Source organism: Rousettus aegyptiacus, unplaced genomic scaffold, assembly GCF_014176215.1.
Source record: "Rousettus aegyptiacus isolate mRouAeg1 unplaced genomic scaffold, mRouAeg1.p scaffold_m13_p_2, whole genome shotgun sequence".
Classification (NCBI taxonomy): Eukaryota; Metazoa; Chordata; class Mammalia; order Chiroptera; family Pteropodidae; genus Rousettus; species Rousettus aegyptiacus.
This window is the reverse complement of record NW_023416295.1, coordinates 3424144-3443739: the sequence shown is the minus strand read 5'-3', so window position 1 is coordinate 3443739 and position 19596 is coordinate 3424144. Positions and strand designations below refer to the sequence as shown.

General features: G+C 61.3%; 1 protein-coding gene across 4 annotated transcripts in view; it reads left to right on the top strand.

The window, feature by feature from the left end:
• The window catches only part of SH3BP4 (SH3 domain binding protein 4), a 61438-nt gene extending 42965 nt beyond the window's left edge, over positions 1-18473 (top strand). For all 4 annotated transcript variants that reach the window (XM_036236134.1, XM_036236132.1, XM_036236130.1 and 1 more), the window contains 4 exons: positions 6953-7191; positions 11827-14186; positions 15825-16013; positions 16557-18473. In XM_036236134.1, the coding sequence (XP_036092027.1) occupies positions 7074-7191; positions 11827-14186; positions 15825-16013; positions 16557-16781 (2892 nt within the window). In that variant the 5' untranslated portion in view covers positions 6953-7073 and the 3' untranslated portion in view covers positions 16782-18473. The remainder of the gene's footprint in view (positions 1-6952; positions 7192-11826; positions 14187-15824; positions 16014-16556) is intronic.
• Positions 18474-19596: the final 1123 nt, after the last annotated feature.

The following is a 19596-nucleotide window of genomic DNA, read 5'->3' as shown; positions in this document are numbered from 1 at the left end:
AGACGCTGCCGGAGAGGCTTGATTTGTGAAAGGCCCCGGCTCTGAGCACAGCGGTTGAGCTGCATGTGTTTGGGGTGGGGTGAGGTGAGGGGCGCGGGGCCAGGGGGACAGGTGGCCGGCCGCTGCGGTGAGTCCAGGTGAGGGATGAGGTGCTTCGGTAGCAGCAGGTGGCAGAGAGAAGGACGAGGCCGACATCCAGGTGAGGCGGAGAGGTCCCTGGCAGAGCCGCCTGATTGTGAGCGCAGAGGGGGTTGTGTGGCAGAGGGCATGACGCCCCCGGAGCCTGCCCTGCTCTGTCCCTTTGCAGAAAGGGGTCTTCCAGTCCCCGCTCCGCCCTCCTCTGGGACTCACTTTTAAACAGAGGGAGAAAAGGGAGCGGTGGAAAGACGTCAGTTCTCACGAGCGCCACGCCAGCGAAATCCTGGTGGTGGTACTTTTTTTGAAAAAGGAAGGGATGGGAAGACATTCATTTAAATCATTCTAAAGTTCATTTGGAAGAAGAAAAATAGGTAAAAATGACTGGTCGGAGACTCTGAAAGGGGAAACTAGCCCTTCCCGAGAGCCGAGCATGGTAACACATGATGAACAAGGGCCCATGCCGTTACGAACACAGGCTGACGGACGACACAGCGTCCGCCGGACTCGACCCCGAGTGTCCGAACGTGCGTGAAACGCGTTAGGGTGACATCGCATCCGTCGGGAGGGGACGAGGTGTTCAGGAGCTGGCGCGCCAGTGATTGCTTAGCCGTTTGCTAGTTACTTTCGTAAAGTTCCTCACCAAGCGGCGAAATAAATTCTTCGTGCATTAACGTCGGCACACGGCCCATTTTCAGATGGGACTGTTTGTCAGAGCTTTCATTCAGGGAGGCCTTTCTGCGCCGCGAGGCGGAGTCACAGGGGAAAGCCGGTGCGGTCGGATAATCGAGACTTCATCATCGCAGTGGCAGACGGGTCGCTGCACTGAGGCGTGGGCGGCGGGGACGGAGCTCGCCCGTGCTGTGTCGACTTTAGGGCTGCCATCGAGCAGCGGCTCCAGCACGATAGTCACGAAGCAGGCGCTGAGTAGTCGCAGAGATGGGAAACAGTGCCGGTGAACGGTCAATGGAATCGAGTTGTTTACACTCGGATGGTCCGGTCCCCACACATCAGCCCGGCGAAGTGCTGCCCGGGCCGCGGGGAGAGGGTGGGAGGGGGACACCCCACGGCTGCGGAGGCCGACTGGCCGCCACCTTGCAGGAGGGCGTCCGGCGGCGCTGGCCACGGCGCCAGGAGAGGTCGTCCTCAGGACGCGCCACGGTGCGGCCGGAGATCAGGCGCAGAGGTGGCCGTTGGGACCCTGCCATCCGAAGTCGCTGGGAGGAGCAGGGTCAGGCTCTGTCCTGCCGCCCGGGACGTGGGGCCCGGGATGTGGGACCCAGGATGTGGGACCGGGCGGAGACCGCGCACCTTTCTGAAACACGCTGGCGCTGGCTCTGCCCCTTCTCGATCCGCCTTTTCTCCCGGTGACAAATTTTGCGGGCGTTTTGCCCACACTGCCGACTCTCAGACACCAGTGCGGCGCCCTAGAATTCAGCTCAGTCCCGGCAGGGTCTGCCTGGACGTGGCGTGAGGCCCTGCAGGCCGCGCTCTGTCCCACGGAGCTACCGCACCCCGCCTCGGTCGGCCTCGCAGCTGGGCTTCCGACCCACCTGCTGTAGGTAGACTGGTGGTTCCGCTCTGGAGAGGTGACCGGCCCCTGAGGCCTGCAGGTGAAGTCCAGTCCCTCACGGAGGCTGGTCACACTGGTAGGCCAGGCCGCCCAGGTACGTCCGAGGTGCCCGCCCACGTCACCTGTCAGTCAGTGTTTCAGGGTGCATGTAAGTTGAGATTCCCAGAACAAGGGTTCCTGCCGTGTATAATCAAGTCACGTGAGCCATCGTGGGGGACACACTGAGACGCGTCCCGATCTCGGCTCTTTAAAGGAGGTTTTCCCAGGATACCTACCAGATATCTCCGAAGCCTTCATCTTTAAATCCGCAGCCCACCTGGCCTGAGCACCTTCCTCCTGGCAAAAAAAAAAAAAAAAAAAAAGACACCTCCGCCTGGTGTGGTTGTGGTTAGGGTGCGGGGCCGTGTGTGGGGCACAGTGGACGGCCAGCGTTTGTCCACTGTAAGCCGCGTGCTGTGAGACCACGATGCAGAATGCCCCCCCCCCAAAAAAAAATGGAAAGACCTAGACGAGCATTCAGATTAATTGGGCAAATCTATGGCCTCCTGGAAACGTCTGGATTTTTAGACCCGATGGACTCACTGGACAGTGAATGTTTCGTTAACTCTCGCCTTTATCACGGCGGCGTTCTAAACCCCCTCGATCTCGTCGGACCTCCCGGCCCGAGCTTCCATCTCCGCGAAGTTTTCTCTGCAGTTGCACCTCCCGTGCTGTGAGAGAGCCGTCCCCTCCGGCTCGCCGGCCAGCTGCAGGGCCCCCTGCATCCCTGAGCCACCTCGGGAGAGTGGCTGGGGCATCGCTTGAGGATTAAACTGTGTCTCTGCAGCTAAATCTCCCGATCCACTTGCTTTTTGAAAGTTGGTCAAACGCACCACTGAGTGCTTGGCGGTACGTTATGCAGCCTTGGGGGCTGCTGACGTCGGTGTCTGATAGCACGGTGACCCCCACCCACGGCCCTCCCCCGGACCGAGGACACGGGCTTTCCGAAAGATCTCAGACACATCAACTTTTCCTTGCTGTCAAAGTTGACTTTTTCTTGGGTAAAGGTGAAAAATAAGCGTACGTAATAGAGTTTTAAAGGATCGTGCCTGATCCTAAATGGCTCAGCAAAACAGACTTTCTCTACCACAAGAGTCCCCAGAATCTTACAGAATCCCAGATCTGATGTCCCCAGGAGCCAGCCTGGCCCCTTTCGTCCTCGGTTTCTGCCCAGGTAGCGAGAGCCCCAGGGTTGGAGGAGTCGGAGCTTCCTTCTCAGGCGTCTCTGGGAACCACCTGGTGACCTCAGCAGAGACAACTGCCCCAAAGTCGAACCCTGCCGGCCAGCCGCGTCCTGCTCCCCGACCCCAGGGGCTCACGCTTCCCCCAACACGAGCTGCCTCTGCATTGAACGGTGCAGGCGTCAGATGCGCTCCCTGCGGTGAAAGGTCACACACGTGCCACCCCGAGCCAGCCGCCCGCCTCGAGCTGGCGGGTCCCCGGCGGCTTCCAGGGGCCTCCGCGTCCTCAGCAGGGCAGGCGCAGAAATGGCGCCAGAGTGTGATTTGAAGCACGTGGGACTCTGATCTTTTCACAGCAGAGCGTACAAGATGGAAAAAAAGATTCCCAGTGCCAGGCCATTTGGAGCCCCCAAAGTCTCACATGTGACCCGAAAGGAGGAGTAGGAATGCTAAAAACCAGACAGACGGGGCAGACCGCCGGTTTTCTTATTTACTTAACTTCCATAGAACTGCCTCACACACCACTCAAAACAGGTTGCAGCTCTGATATCCTCAGGTCCAGAATTATTTCTGAGTAAAAGTGTAGCTTGTTCGTCCACTCCCCGTATTTCTCGCTCGCTCGCTCACGTACACAGACACACTCCGGATAAATGGCTGCAGAGGGATTATGAGGAACCGTAAAAAATGGAAGGATGCGGATCATGTTAAAAATGAGTAAGTAGAATAGAACAGGATTCGTTCCCTCGCCCGCGTGTGGGAGGCGGCCCTGACAGCCCGCCACGACGCTGGGGGCAGAAATACCGCGTCCCGGGGCATCCGAGCTCACAGCCTGGTGGCGATGGGTTGGGGGGGTGGGGTGAGCAATGCCGCCACTGCAGACCCCTGTCCCCTGCCGGTGCGGTCACATCCGACCAGAGACCTGGATGCAGGGAGGGGTCAGGCCGGGGACGGGGCAGGGGCTTCGCGGGCCGCGGGACGGCGCGTGCGGTGGCCCCGTGGAGGGAGGGGGAGCACAGGAGAGGGGGCCAGAGCTGTCCCGGACCCAGCACGCAGGCCCGGAGGCCGCGGCCAGCACGCCGAGCGCTCAGAGTCCTCCTGGCTTTTAGAAACGACTAGCCGCTAGCTGCAGGGTGGACGGGGCCGGAGCTGGGCACAGCACCTGGGAGGCAGGCGCCGAGGCTGTGACTGCGAGGTGGCAGTGAGTCGGGTGGTGGGCTGGGTGCGGTTCCGAAGGCGGAGCCGGGCTGGGTGGGGGTGCGCGTGCCCCGCAGAGGGGGCAGGGGCCTCAGGCTGCTTTTTGCTGGTGGAATGACCCGTTCGACCATTGACTGAGGTGGAAATCAGGGTAGGAGGTTCGGTGCAAACCCCAGAGTGGGGTTTGGACATGGGGTTCCAGCAGACACTGATCGACCCTGAAGGGGGGGCCCTCGGTGACCTAAGCCCGAGTTTCGGGGGTCGCTTGTCAGCTGAGCAGGCCCCGGCACGTCCACGTGTGCTCTGGGGCTGACGGCTGGGTCTCTGAGATTATGAGGCCTTAAGAGTTTTTCCTTGTCAAGGAGACGTGCGCGCACACACACACATACTTCCTGACACACGTCTGGGAAGGCAGGTGATAAATGTTGCCTAAGATTGCGTCCTAAAATAGGATAATAAATAATAAAAACAGACAATGAAATAGGAAGATAGTAAAAAATAAAAAGGAAAAAAGTATAACATATAGTAAATATAGTAATACATTTACATTTGTGTGTAAAGGCATTTGTAGTAATAGCGTGGCGTGTAGTAAAACAGTATGTGGACCCTTCACGAGCGCCTCGGAAGCCCCCCGACCATCGCCTCCTCTCCCCGAGCACTACCTTCCTGTGAAGCAAGGACCGGCTCGCAGGGCGTGGGGCTTGAGCTCCTTAGGCTTGGATGTGAGGCCCGAGACTCTGGCTGCAGTTCTGAGGCCAGCACCTGAGTCACTCAGGGCGGCGGGGCTGCGGGGAGGAGGGCGGGGCGAGGGGAGGGGTCGCTGGAGGCACGGGTCCCCGGAGTAGAGGCTGAGCAGCGCCGGGCGCCCTTGGGCAGCATCTGCGGGTGAGCGGGTCACCGAGCGGCTGAGGAAGGGGCACGATGGCCCCGGAGGACCGGGGGACGGCGGCGGAACGCTGCTGGTTCACAAGCAGCCAGCGACACCCGGAGGGTGTCGAGCCGCAGGGGGGCCCGACCGCGCGGCCCCTTGCCGTGGGCTGCTTAGGGCACCGTGGGGGCTTCAGGGCCCCACACCATTGGCAAGGGGCCCGTGAATGGCGCGTTTGGACAGAAGGGGTCAGCACGGGAGAACAGAGCACCACGTCCCGGAGTCTCACCTGGGCAGGTGACTCCAGGCGTCTCCCCGCCTGCCCCTGGGGCCGGTGGAGGTGCAGAGCTTGTCTCTGAGCCCTCACCCGGCTGCACCTGTCTGGGGGTGGCAGGAGGGGCGAGCACACCAGGCTCGTTGCCGCGGGGCCGGCCCCCTGCTTTCTTGGCTGTCAGGTAACATCCCGAAGGGGCACCGGCCCCCTGCACTGACCGCCACGGCGCTGGTGGGTGTCAGGGCTCCATTAGGGACCTTCTCCCACTGGCCCTGGAGAAAAAGGTGGTTTGCTGGGTGTCACACAGGGCACCGAGCACCGGGGGGCTGTCCCCTGTCCCGTGGAAGAGTGTGACTGAATGCACCGATGCTCAGTGTGAAGCCGACGCTTCCGGTGGCCGAGACATCGGACTTCAGTGCCCGGGCTTTGCTCTGGCCGATGCAGCGGCGAGGGCCACCGTTCGTGGCTGCCTCTCCCGGCCCGGCTGCCTTCTCAGCAGCGGTGGGGGCAGCAGGAAAACAATGGCTCTGCAGCGTCCCGTCTTTACCTGTGACCTGCACATCCTTCCAGGTGCCTCTCCGAAGGCCGTGTGCCTCTCCGAAGGCCGTGTCCCTCGGGTGCTCAGGGGCGCTGTTGGGCTGTGCGCCCAGCCCCGGGTGACGTCAGCCCCCGCGGACGGCAGGACGTCATCTGCTGGGGACGTGGCCGCCTGTGCGGGGCTCAGAGGGAGGCGGGGCGCCTCTCCGCCGCGGCCACCTGCACCCCGCCGCACCGGCGACGTCCTCAGCAGCCCGCGGTGCGTCCGCCGTGTCCAGGGGTCGCGGCGTGTTTCTCATGGGCGGCCACAGTCCTCTTTCTCGGGCGGGAACCTGCTGTGGCTTCCCCGAGTCTCCAGGGCAGAGGGAGCCTCTCGGCAGGACCCGCTGCCCCGGCTGTGGGCACAGCAGCCACCGAGCCCCTGCTTCTCGTCCCAGGCATCCCACGCGGATTATCTTCCTGATTCTCCTCACAGTCCAAGGCAGGACGTTGCTCTTATTGCCCCAAGCTGCAGATAGGGAAACTGAGGCTTAGCGCAGCTGAATGTCGTAGGCGAGAGCCCCAGGGCCGCAGAGCGTGCGGCCGGGCGGCCGGCCCTGCCACGACGCCTGTACGTACAGATGGCCTCCCGTGTGTTGCGCTTATGATCACTTGTTTATTGGGGTCCAGGGAGGACTTCAGGGGGTGTGGGCAGGGAGCGTGCCCGTGAGAGGCGCTATGCTGGGCACTGCCTGCTCTGGGGCCAGAGTCACAGAGTCACAGCCGCGGCTGTCCCTACAGAGGGACCGGCCACTGTCCGGGCAGATGGGGACGTATTTCCTCGCCTTTCCTGGACCCTGGGACGAGCAGAGTTGGTGGCACGGATCCCATGTCGTCCTCTCTAACTAGGACACACATCGCAAATCACACTGTGCCCCTGGAAGAGGCCAGGAAAACGGTGCTCAGGCCGCAGGAGCTGGGGGGCCGAGGAGGCGGGCGGGAGGCGGGCACGGAGCCCGGGGGCCAGCGGCTCTGCGTCCCCGGGCCAGGAAAAGTGACGTGGGTCTGTCCACAGAGGATTCCCGCTGCCCGTAAAATGACCGTGTACCCCCCCCCCCCCGATTCACTTGCTCAAAGGCAACTCTCCCCCCACCCCGCTTCTCTGCCTTCAGGAGGAAGCGCCCTGCACAGCGGCCGCACCGGGGCCGCGGGGCTGCCTGAGGCGGACGCGGCGCGGGTGCTGGAGGGGGGACCATGGCAGCCTAGCACGGCGCCCCGGGAAGGAGCTTCACGATGGCGGCTCAGCGGATCCGAGCGGCCAACTCCGGCGGCCTCCCCCGCTGCAGGTCCGAGGGGACCCTCATCGACCTGAGCGACGGCTTCTCAGAAGCGAGCTTTAATGACGTCAAAGGTGAGCTCGTGGGGACAGGGCTGTGGCCGAGGGACACGGTCGGGCTCACGCGCACTCTGGGACCACAGGGCTGTCCACCTCCAGCCTGCCAAGGTCACGTCCAGGTAGCTAACGCTTAGCTCTCGAAACTTCGTCCGTCGCCTTGTAAATTCAGCCCCAGGACTGTAACCGCTTGTTTGGGGGAGGAGGGGGTGGTGTATTAGGAGAATGTTTTCAGTTTTTCATTGAGTAATGGAGCTTCTTCATGCAGAGTAGTATTGTTTGTTTTCTCTTTTCGTGAGTCCGGGTGACGCTAAGGTAGGGAGCTCGGTGGCACAGAAAACTCGGGGACGGGACTGTGCATGAGTCGTTGAGAAACTAGAGAAGCAAGAGCGGGGTCTCGGAGGGGGCCGGCGGGCTTTTCTGCAGAGGGTCGCATGGGAAATGGGTTAAGCCTTGCGGGACATAGTGTCTGTCACGACTATTCCACTCCACCATTGTGGTTTGAGGACAGTCATAGAAGAGTGAAGAAATGGACATGGCTGTGTTCCAATAAAACTTTATTTATAAAAATAGCCCGGGGGCCGTGGATGGCCAACGCCTGGTTTAGAGGGGACCCCTGCGCCTCTGGGTTCCTCTCCTAGCCACGGAAGAGCAGGTTGATGAGGAAACCTGTCTTTCAGACACTAGGTCGCTACCAGTGGGGGTCATCCAGCTTTTTCCTAGGAGCACCCCCCGTGGTCAGTGTCCTCCGCGCGCTCCCCTGGTGCCCTGTGCCCCGCCCGTCATCGCCATCGTCGCTGTGAATGCCCGTTCCCAGGCGTTTTCAGCACTTCGCGGAAACCTCCCATTGTGCGTACGAGCTGGGTCTTTGCGCTCATATCCAGAACCCCTGGGACGACGTCAGCTAAGAAATGCTTGGAATGCACGGCTGCCTCTCAGATACGATCACGGCCCTCCCCCGATGCACCGAGAGCCGCGCGTACTCCATTCCCTTTCTGCTCTTCTCCCTTCCTCTGTACCCTCCGCGTCCCCCCACCCCCGCCCCGACCCCGTGCTTGATGCTGGCGGCCCACGGCATCGCCTTAGACGCTCCTTAACAGAGGGCGCCCTGAGACTTTATTAGTAAGAGGAGCAGAGTCTTTGGGGGTTGCTATATGTAACTGAACAATTTATTTTTCACAGACTGATAATGGGCATTAGTTTCTTACTTTAGCCCAGCTAATCATAGTTGCTGCTGGAAGATTGTAGGGTTCGGGTCGGGGTCTTGAAACAAGGGGCAGAGACCTGAATCTTAATGAATAATGAGAACGGCCTGGGAGGGGCGATTGTTTCTGAATAAGAACACCACGGTTGGGGGAGGAAGACGGGAGACAGCTGGGGTGTGTGGGGGGGTGCTGGTTAGCTCCTGTGGGGGGTGGGGGGTGCCCCAACACAGAGACCCTGTGGACTCTACCATCCAGGGGCAGCACGTGGCCCGGCCTCACACAAGGGTGGGAATATATTCCTGCTGTGCAGTCCGCCGCCCCTGCTCGCGTGAGAAGCGAGGCGGACGGGCGGGAAACGTGTCTTCCAGGCGCCAAGCTTCCTCACAGCCCGGGGGCGGTACCGTGTCAAAATCGAGGCGGCTGTGAACCCGAGCAGCACTCCCCAGGACTTCCGGGGGGTTTTCCTGCATTCGCGTGGGCGGGAGGCCCAGTGGCGTCCCCGGGCTCTCTGGCTCTTGGGGCTTGGAGGGTCCCTTCTAGGAGGGCGTTCTCGCCACTGTCCGCTTCTGAGGGGGCCCGCCGGGGAGGACGCCTTCCCGCCGCAGGAGCCCGAGCCTCGAGTGACGCCTTTCGCCGCCGGCGTGTTCGGAGCTTTGAGGAAGTACGTTTTTATTCTTCGGTCCGGTTAAGGCTAAAGCGATCATTTGCACTGATATGTCGTCTTAGGCTGCGTATAAAGCCAGCTTAGTGGCTTTGGTTTTTAATTTGAAAAATGTTACTCTAAGGGAATTATTCAGCGGGCGGCGGGGGAACGTAATAGGGATAGAACTTCTGGGAGATTCTCAGATTTTAATAGCTCGCAGGCGTTCTTTAATTATCATTTGGTGTTCGTTTTCAGGTGACGTTTTCATTTGAATTGTCAAGGTCATGGTTTACGTTACCGGAGCCCGTGACTGGACAACAGAGTGGGCAGAGGGGTCCTTTACTACCCCCTGACCCCAGCCTGACCTTTCTCCCTTCTTCCCACCTCCCCCTGTTTGGATTCAGTCTCCACCCGTCGGGGTTGAATGACTTCTCCTCGGTGTGATTTTTATAGCAGAGGGGCACAGCCAGGCGGCAGTTTTCACGTTGGCCAACGCCTTGACCCCATAACGTGGGTATGGCGTCTCCGTCCTAAGCTACAGGATGAGCCTTCACCCCAGGAATACCCGCTACGTGCCAGGCCGTGTTCCAGGGGTACCACTGTGAGCGTAACAGACCCTAACGGCGCGATTTCAATAACCCTCCCCGGGGCCCACGGAAGAAAGTTGTTTTTCCTCCACCACAAAGAGCCTCCAGCCCCGGAGGTCGCGTGGCTTCCGAGGGCCTGGATTAAAAGCCCAGGTCTAGCGATCCCAGAGCCATGTTGTCCCCACGACCCAGACAGAGGACAATAGGCGACAGCCTTCCAGGGCCAGGGGGCCTCCTACCGAGCACATCTCCGTTGTTTAGTTCGTGTAAATAAAGAGAAACTTCTTGCTTCGCTTCCTGACACTTTGCCGAGGAAATGCGGTTTAATTTTTGTTATTTCCTTTCCAAGGAAAGGGACTCTAATCTGGCAGGTGGGTTATGTTGGAGGAACAGAATGCCCTTTGGCTTAATCACGTGGGAGAGAAAATGTGGTCATGCAACCCAAAATGCAGTCCTTTGCTCGTTTACGTAGGGAGCCTAGAAAAGTTTCCTTTCCATTGTTTGTGGCCAGAAGGCTGGATATCGGCGCACTGCAGGACGGGGCACTGTCCAGGCGGCGGTTTCCGGCGATGGGCTCGCTTCCGTCAGTAAGAACTTCATCCTCTGTGTGGGCTTTGCCAGGTATGGGAGGGAGGTAAAGCACCCAGGTGTGTCGATTATCCTTTATCTTTCAAAACGCACGCCACTTGTGTAGCCGACTCATTTTTGCTGTTCCAACCGCTGTCTGCCTTGGGGACGTTCGTAGTTGAATGCCAAGAGCCATGAGAAGCTCGAGTCGCCGTTCAAACAAAGTGGTGGGATTTTTCAGACTGCTTAAACGGTTGTCCAAAAATGATGTGAACGCCAGCCAGACATAAACCTTTGATTTTCAGGATGGGTGAGAGAGGCCACGTCCACTTTGTTATTTTGAATGATCCTCGCAGGGAGGTTGAAAAGACACTGACTCTAGGAATGTCGTTTCAAATAAACAGCCCGACGAAGAAAGGGCTCACCTTGGACATGCAAGAGACGGGCCCGAGACACCTCACCTCCGCCTGCGTATGTCAGGTGGAAGGCGGGAGGTGGGGTCAGCCCCCAAACGCGAGAGTCTCCCGCGGCTCCGCCGGGACCTGCTGACACGCCGTGGGTCGCCGGACCGTGTTTTCTAAGCGGATCCCATTCGGTTTCTCTTTCTGCTGTAGGGGAGGACAGTTTTCCCTTCTGACCTTGTAGGTTCTTTGGCTGGTCTAATAATTAGCTCGACATAAGACAGATAACAGGAGAAACACACATTACCTACAGTGCAGGGGCTACGTGAGAACATTCGACCCAGGGGAGGTCAGGCAAAAACAGGCTTACGTAACCGCCTTGCGCTAAGGAGGAGGAGGAGGCAGAGGTTTGGAGCTTCAAAGGGGAGGAAGACAATTCACGGGGAGATGGGAAGAGCAAATATCTGATGGACGTGTTTGCCGTGCAGGCGGGGACAGAGGGGCGCAGGGGTGCCCCAGCCGGCCGTGCCCTTTGTAGTTATCTCTGGTGACGGCTCTTTTCCCGGAGCGGGAGGGGAAGGTAAGAAGCTTTTCCGGAGTCTTTCAGGCCTTATTGTCTTCGGCTCTAAATAATCCACGGGGCCCAAGCGGCGCGTTTTGGGGCGGCCCGTTCTGCTCCCTGCTAGCAGTGGTTCCTGTCCAGCGGGTAGGTAGAAACCAGGGCTCGTCAGCGCTTCCGCTGCGCAGCTTTGCGTTTCCGTGCGTGGCAGACAGACGGACTTCCTGTGTGGCCTCCCCGCCTGGGAGCGTCCCAGGCAGATGTGACCGCGTGTGCGGAAACCAGTGTGTCTCTGTCGCCTGGCAGTCTGTTGCCCAGGTGAATCACACCCCAGATTTCACTTGGGTCTGTTTCTGCGAGTTACTTGCCTGGCTCGTTGCGTCTGGTGGTGTTTATCCCTCAGACCAGCGGTCCCCAGCCTCGGTGGCACCGGGGACCGGGGCTCCTGTGAGACTGACAGCTGACCACCCGAGGTGGAACTGAGGTGGCGATGCTGGCGCTGGGCATGTAGATGGAGCCTCGCCCGCTGGCCCGCCGTACAACCTCCTACTCCGCGGCCCCCGGACCCGTACCGGCCTGCGGCCCGGGGCTCGGGGACCCCCGCCTTGGACCGCTCGCGCCCTGGCCGTGGCCAGTGCCCTGCGGCCCCGCCGGCCTTGTCCTCACCCTCTGCTCTTTGTGTCTTGTGCAGTGCCTTCCCCCGGTGCCTTGCTCGGCGACAATCCCACGCCTTTCGGCGACGCGAAGGAAGTGATCGCAATCAAGGACTACCGCCCAGACAACTTCACCACGCTGAGGTTCTCCAAGGGCGACCACCTCTACGTGCTGGACACGTCGGGCGGGGAGTGGTGGTACGCACACAACACCACGGAGATGGGCTACATCCCGTCTTCCCACGTGCAGCCCCTGAACTACCGGAACTCCACGCTGAGCGACAGCGGCCTGATCGACAGCCTCCCCGAGGGCCCCGACGAGGTAGCCAAGGAGCTGGATTTGCTCGGAGGGTGGACGGACGACAAGAAGGGACCGGGCAAAACCCACCGCAACAACCCTTTCTGGAACGGGGTCCAAACAAACCCATTTCTGAATGGGGACGTGCCGGCGACACCCGGCGTGGACGCGCCGGGCCCCAGCAGCGCCGTGGACTTGCTGCTCTTCGACACGGGCACGTCCTCCTTCGCCGAGTCCAGCTCGGCCACCGCCAACAGCACCGGCGACACCTTCGACGCGCCGCCGGCCGCCCATCCACCGCACGCCGAGCCGCCGGCCAGGCGGGACAACCCGTTCTTCAGAAGCAAACGTTCCTACAGTCTGTCGGAGCTGTCCGTCCTGCAAGCCAGCGCGGACGCGCCCGCCTCTTCGGGGTTCTTCACGGGCCTGAAGTCTCCGGCCCCCGAGCAGTTCCAGAGCCGCGAGGACTTCCGGGCCGCCTGGCTGAGCCACCGGAAGCTGGCTCGGTCTTGCCATGACTTGGACCTGCTGGGCCAGAGCCCCGGCTGGGGCCAGACACAGGCGGTGGAGACGAACGTCGTCTGCAAGCTGGACAGCTCCGGGGGCTCGGTGCAGCTCCCGGACACCAGCATCAGCATCCGTGTGCCCGAGGGCCACGTGGCTGCCGGGGAGACGCAGCAGGTGTCCGTGAAGGCGCTGCTGGACCCCCCCTTGGGGCTCAACAGCGACAGGTGCAGCAGCGTCAGCCCGGTGCTGGAGGTGAGGTTGAGCACGCTGGAGGTGAGGACCTGCATCGTCCTGGAGATGAGAGTTTCGGCCGAGGTGAAAAACGACATTTTTAGCAAAAGCACGGTGGGCCTCCAGTGCCTACGGAGTGACTTAAAGGAAGGGCCATATGTCCCCATCCCACTCACCTGCAGCTACGGGGACACAGTGCAGGTGCAGCTGGACAACCTGGAGCCCTGTATGTACCTGGCCATGGTCGCACACGGCCCCAACATCCTCTACCCTTCCACCGTGTGGGACTTCATCCACAAGAAAGTCACGGTGGGTCTCTACGGCCCCAAACACATCCACCCGTCTTTCAAGACAGTGGTGACCATCTTTGGGCACGACTGTGCCCCGAAGACCCTGCTGGTCAGCGAGGTCACCCGCCAGGCCCCGAGCCCTGCCCCCGGGGCCCTGCAGCTGTGGGGCAAGCACCAGTTCGTGCTGTCCAGGCCCCAGGACCTCCAGGTGTGCATGTTCTCCAACATGACCAACTACGAGGTGGGAGGCAGTGAGCAGGCCAGGGTCGTGCGCGGCTTCCAGGTGAAGCTGGGCCAGGTGAGCCGCCTCATCTTCCCCATCGCCTGCCAGAACCCCGCCGAGCTCTCCGACTTCACCCTGCGGGTGCAGGTGAAGGGCGGCCAGGACGCCCTCCTGACCCAGTTCTGCGTCCAGACTCCCCAGCCGCCCCCCAAGAGCGCCCTCAAGCCGTCTGGGCCGAGACGCTTTCTCAAGAAGAACGAGGTGGGGAAAATCATCCTGTCCCCGTTTGCCGCCACCACCAAGTACCCCACCTTTCAGGACCGCCCGCTGTCCAGCCTCAAGTTCGGCAAGCTGCTGAAGACCGTGGTGCGGCAGAGCAAGAACCACTACCTGCTGGAGTACAAGAAAGGGGACGCCATCGCCCTGCTCAGCGAGGAGAAGGTGCGGCTGCGGGGGCAGCTGTGGACCAAGGAGTGGTACATCGGCTACTACCAGGGCCGGGTGGGCCTCGTGCACGCCAGGAACGTGCTGGTGGTGGGCAGGGCCAGGCCCAGCCTCCTGGCCGGGCCCGAGCTCAGCACCTCGCTGCTACTGGAGCAGATCCTGCGGCCCTGCAAGTTCCTCACCTACATCTACGCCTCGGTCCGGACGCTGCTGATGGAGAACGTGAGCAGCTGGCGCTGCTTCGCCGACGCCCTGGGCTACGGGGACCTGCCGCTCACCTTCTTCTGCCGGGCGGAGCTGGACAGCGAGCCGGAGCGGGTGGCATCCGTGCTGGAGAAGCTGAAGGAGGACTGTAACAACCTGGAGAGCAAGGACCGGAAGTCCTTCCAGAAGGAGCTCATGATGGTGAGCGCCGGGCGGGGTTAGGGCTCGCGTGGGACGCGGCGACACCGGCCGGCGTCCGGGCTCCTCGCACGGGGCCAGGGCCGCCGCCGGAGGCGGGACCTGTGAGGCCCCAAGCACGCGAGAGCCACCGCGACAAGCGCCCTGTGCCCCTCGGGCCTCGGGACGGGGCTCCGCGAGCCCAGTGGGGTGGGGACGTGGGGGGCCCCCCGCGCACCGAGCGCCTCTGTTTCAGAAGCTCTGCTCTGTCTGCCATCAGCCCCCCAGCGGGGTCTGGGGCGCAGGCACTTTAAGAGCCGCGGCCCCCGAGTCGGACTTCGTGGCGACACGAGTTTTTCTCTCCGTGTCACACTCGCGGTTTCCGCCGTCTGTCTGGCGTGGTTTCCGCCTCCTCCTCACGCAGGCGTTTGAGCTGGGGGCGAGGACAGCCCCGGTTCGCCAGCGCCTCTGGGAATTAGCGTCCTGGGAAGTGAAAAGGGGGCCGTTGGTGTCGTGCTGGCGGACAGCCCGGTCCAGCCGCCGACCGGGAAGCGCGAGCTGGCCACTCTCACTTCCCGGCGGACAGGTGGACAGAGCGAACAGTTTGCGTCTCTCAGGACCTGCGTCTCCAGCCCCCGGAGAGGGAGCGGTTCTGGTCGCTCCTGCCCGGGGTGACGTGGGCCGGAAGCAGGCGACCGATGTGTTCTGTGAGACTGCGAGGCCGCCCGTGGGCCCTGCAGGCTGTGAGCAGCAGCTGAGCGGGACCCCGAGCCGAGGGCAGGCGAGCCCTGTGGTCAGCCGGCACGTCCTCAGGACGGCAAGCGTGGCCGGGGGGCACCCTGCCCTGTGTCTGGGTTAAAGCACACCACCCCAAAAGGATTTAAATTGGAAGTTCTGCCAATTTATTACCCTTCCCACCCCACCACCCCCCCCTGCACATTAGCACATATGTGTACTCTATGTATCTTCTGAAGTTCAAGGCTAATGAGCATTTACGTTTTTTAAACCATTTCCCTTGAATACGTCAAAATTCAACTTGCAACATCACATTCTAAAACACACGAAGTGCAAATGAAACATGCTCCAGACCGCTGCTCTGTTCGGTTCAGGTCTTGATGTCACGTGGTGCCCACAGGACGGGAAGGGCCGGCTCTGGGTCTCTCTCCACCGCTGCCCCCTCGAGCGGAGGGACCCCGGGCCAGCCCCGTGAGCCTCCAGCGTCTGTAAAAACCTGGCCGCTCTGGGGACGCGGCTGCATCGCCCCACCTCGGCCTCTGTCCTTCCGTGGACTCCCACCCTCTGTCTCTGTGTCTCTGTCCCTCTCCTTGTAAGGACGCCTGTCACCGCACGAGGCGCCCCTCCCGATCCCGTGTGACCTAAGTTTAACCAGCTACATCTGCAGAGACCCCTTTGCAAATAACGGCCGCAGTGTGAGGTGCCCGGTGGACACAGTGTGTGTGGCGGGGCCGGGGGGCGTGGGAGGGGGGGGATGCTGCCGAGCCCTGTCCACCTGCAGGTCGTGCGCGGCCTGTGTCCTGAGTCCCGGCGCGGGGCTCCAGGGGGCGTGTCCGGGCTTGCGTCGCTGGCCCCTGCGTAGGGGCCACGCAGACCGGGGTGGGCGCCACGCCCCGTCTCACGCCCCGCCCTCCCCCCGCCCCCCAGGCCTTACTGAAGATGGACTGCCAGGGCCTGGTGGTCAGGCTCCTCCAGGACTTCGTGCTGCTGACCACGGCCGTCGAGGTGGCGCAGCGCTGGAGGGAGCTGGCCGAGAAGCTCGCCAAGGTGTCCAAGCAGCAGATGGACGCGTACGAGTCTCCGCACCGGGACCGGAACGGGGTCGTGGACAGCGAGGTGAGCGGGGCCGCGCGGCGTGAAGCGCGTGGGGGCGGGGGGCGCCCCCTCCTCCCGGGGGTCGGTGGCCGTGAGACCCGCTCTGACGCCGCCAAGGCCGCCCCGCCTGGCGCGGGAGGAGACGCGGGGAGCGGGGCGAGTCTGCGGAGCGGCGCGCCGCACGGGGAGGCGGGGGGTGGGGCGAGCCTCTGCGGCCGGCTCTGCTCCGGCGCTCCGTCCCCCTCGCTGGCTTCGGGAGGTCGCGTTAAGCTTCCGGACGCCCAGGAACCCCAGCGCGGCGAGGGCCCCGGAGTGCCTGAGGAGGTGGCGGAGGGGAGAGACGGCTGCTGTCCGCTCAGCGCTCGCCCGAAGCGCGTCGTTCCCCGTGACGCGCGGGGGGCCGAGGCGCTCCCACTGTTTCTCTGGGTGCGTTTTGCTCCTGAAAGAAGAGCCTGAGTGAGGAGCAGAGACGCCGGGGCAGGTAGCAGCGCGCCCGACGTTCTCGCTGCCCCCTAATCGTCTCCTGCTCGCTCTCCTCTCGTTCCCGGCGCCTTCGCCACGCAGGCCATGTGGAAGCCCGCGTACGACTTCCTGCTCACCTGGAGCCACCAGATCGGGGACAGCTACCGCGATGTCATCCAGGAGCTGCACACGGGCCTGGACAGGATGAAGAACCCCATCACCAAGCGCTGGAAGCACCTCACGGGGACCCTGATCCTGGTGAACTGTCTGGACGTGCTGCGCGCAGCCGCCTTCAGCCCCGCGGACCAGGACGACTTCGTGATCTGAAGCCCGCCCCCCGCCTGCTGCTTTCCTGGGGCGCACGCCCTCCGGCCGCCCCGGCTGCCCGCGCGGTCTCGTGGAGCTGGGCCGGAGCAAGGGCCAGCCACTCGGACAGGTCCAGGGTCCCTCCCGCCACCCCCTGTCGTGGGGGGCCCGGAGGGAGTTCCCGCTGCAGGTCGTTGCCAATCAAAGAGCTTCTATTTGTTACGTCCAAGTTCAACTTTGAAATCGCTTTTTTTTGCAGTAGGGTGGGCAGGGCACCTGTGAGAAGGGTGGTATCCTATTTCCTAATGGACCGTAAAGGTGAAAACATGTCAGACAACGGGCCCAGACGCCGTTGAGGTTTTTATGTTCTGCGAAGACCCTTTTAAATTATGTTTCGGATGTACATACGTATTTAAGAGCCGCGGGGGGCGCCCTCTTCCCAGACGCCCTGCGCCTCAGCGCGGGGCGCGCGCGGGTGCTCGCTCGCGCGCTGGGCCGGTGCGCTCCGCGCCCGGGCGGAGTGAACCGCGCTGTCTCGGTGCGTGCAGCTCCGGCCCATCCTCTCCGAGAACGCGCCGGGTCCTGCTCTGCCCGCCGAGCGTCATCACTGTCCCTGCCTTTGCCGCACGGTGCGGTAAACGACCCGCCACAGCGCACGCGGACCTTTCCGCGGGCGACGCGAAGGCCGACCCGAGTCCCCGCCGCCCTGGACGTGAAGTGCTGGGTGCTGGCGAGCTTCGCGGCCCGGCCTCTGTGCCGCCGTCGGCCAGGCGAGGGGGCTCCTGCCGGGCTCAGCCATCACCGGCTCCTTCTCCCCGGGCCGGGGACCGCCCCCTGCGGCGTTCCCCTGCTGTGGCCGCGAAGGAGCTTCGCCACGGGGGACACACTGAGCTGTGTGCAAAGGTGCCTGCTGCCATCTGCCAAGCTTCACCCGGTCTAACGTTTAACCCCTCTCCCTTCCCCGTCCACCCGTGTCTGCTCAGAAATGAGGGGTATGGAGAGACCATTCTCATTGATAATATAAAGACTGACTTTTCTAAGCAGGATGATCATTTTCTGAGTGAAAATATTTCCCAGGTGCACTCTGGGGCTGGGCGGCGTTGCTCTGATGAGCTGGCCCGTTGTAGGTCGACTTGCCGTGCTGAATCCCACGACTGCATTTGGAGTTGCGACATCGTACAAGGGACCAAGGGGCAGGTCTGAGGCAAACCCACAGAGCCGGTCCCCGGAGGGTGCCAGGACGCACACCGTGTGAAGTGACGTTGGGCCACTTGGGGTTCCGAGTGTCATTCTCTGAATGTGCTTCCTTGGAACACATTAATTACTTAGTATAATCCATGTATCACCCCTAATTGAGCTGAAACATTCTTATGTATCTATGGACTCAGTTACTGAAGATAAACAGGCTAGAAAAAAAACCACGTGAAAAAAAACCACACACACACAATATGTTTGATGCTGCAAGAACCAAGACACACAAATTCCCCAATCGTCACAGGAAATAACCTTCGATTCTGCTTCTCGACTCTCCGCTCCCTTCTTCCCAGAAGTCATCTCTCACCTTTTCCCCAAAGAAGAAACAAAACCAGTTGCACCTTAAACCATGGATATTGTTCCTCAGGGGCTTAAAATAGTTTCCTATGCAACACGTCTTGTAGCACAAATTAAATTCTACAAACGTTACAGTAAATTTTATTTGGCTATTTTAACCTATTAAGTGTGCGTGTATTTTTTTCCATACTCAACCAAACTTTAACTAAAACGGTTTCAGTGTCTGTGCATAGGACATTGGCCCCTTCCACTAAGTCGCCCCTAGGTGACAGTGTGACAGTCGGGTTAGCAGTCAGGTTACTCGTGCTTGGAACATAGGGCCTCAGTCTTCGCTGCCCAGTGGGAATCGTGCCAGGGCACCCAGAGGCTTCCAGTGGATGGCTTGCCTTACTCCTGGCCCTGCGCCACTGGGACTGCCAGTCTTAATCTCACAACACACAGTCTAGGACTGAGCCTCATCCCTTAGGGGCCAGCTGCAGCAAGCAGGACTCCCACGGGCCCGCCCCGCCCTGCCATCCCCGGCCCTAGGAATACCGGGTTGTGGGGAGGGGGTGTTGGGGGAGGTTGCTGATGGCGACCTGCCCCACCTGGAGGTGGCGGGAGGCGCAGGCTCTGGAAAGCCACTTTGACCCGAGGTCTGAAGGCTCAGTAGCAGCCAGCTAGCCCAAGGTCGGGCCAGACCGGGGAGGCAGGGTGTGTGTACCTTTGAGAGGGTACACGGGACCCCAAAAGGCTGATTGAATGAGTAGGGGCGGCCTCTGACTGCTGCGACACGGCCCACGTTCACTCCAGCCCTGCCAGCTAAGTCTCCACGCCACCTTTGCAGGTCCAGACTTGGTCAGTAGCAGTCTGAGTATGAACACCTTTCATATTCTTACTGGATAATCCCTAGGCCGGTCCCAGAAGCTCAGTTAAAATCTTCAGTCCTTTATTCAAGTTGATTTGTCATGGATAATGATAATAATTTGCATACAAAGTGATGGTATTGGTAGATGTTTTTGTGGACCAAATATTCAGGAAAAAGTTTAGGTGAAAAAAAAAACTGCATTTCAATTTCCCAAGTACAGGGAAATGTCCACGGTGGATTCCCGCGCTGGATTTTCACGCAGTCACGTCAGGTGGGGCGTTCGAGAAATCGTTCATTCGCTTTGTGGTCGCCCAGCCCCCACCCCCACCCCCGCAGTAGTCTCATGTCACCCGGCTGCAGCGGCCACGCCCAGGCTTGGTCCTGGGACCCTCGTCACGGGGCGGTCACCAGGTCCCAGCCACCTGCAGGTCATTCCCA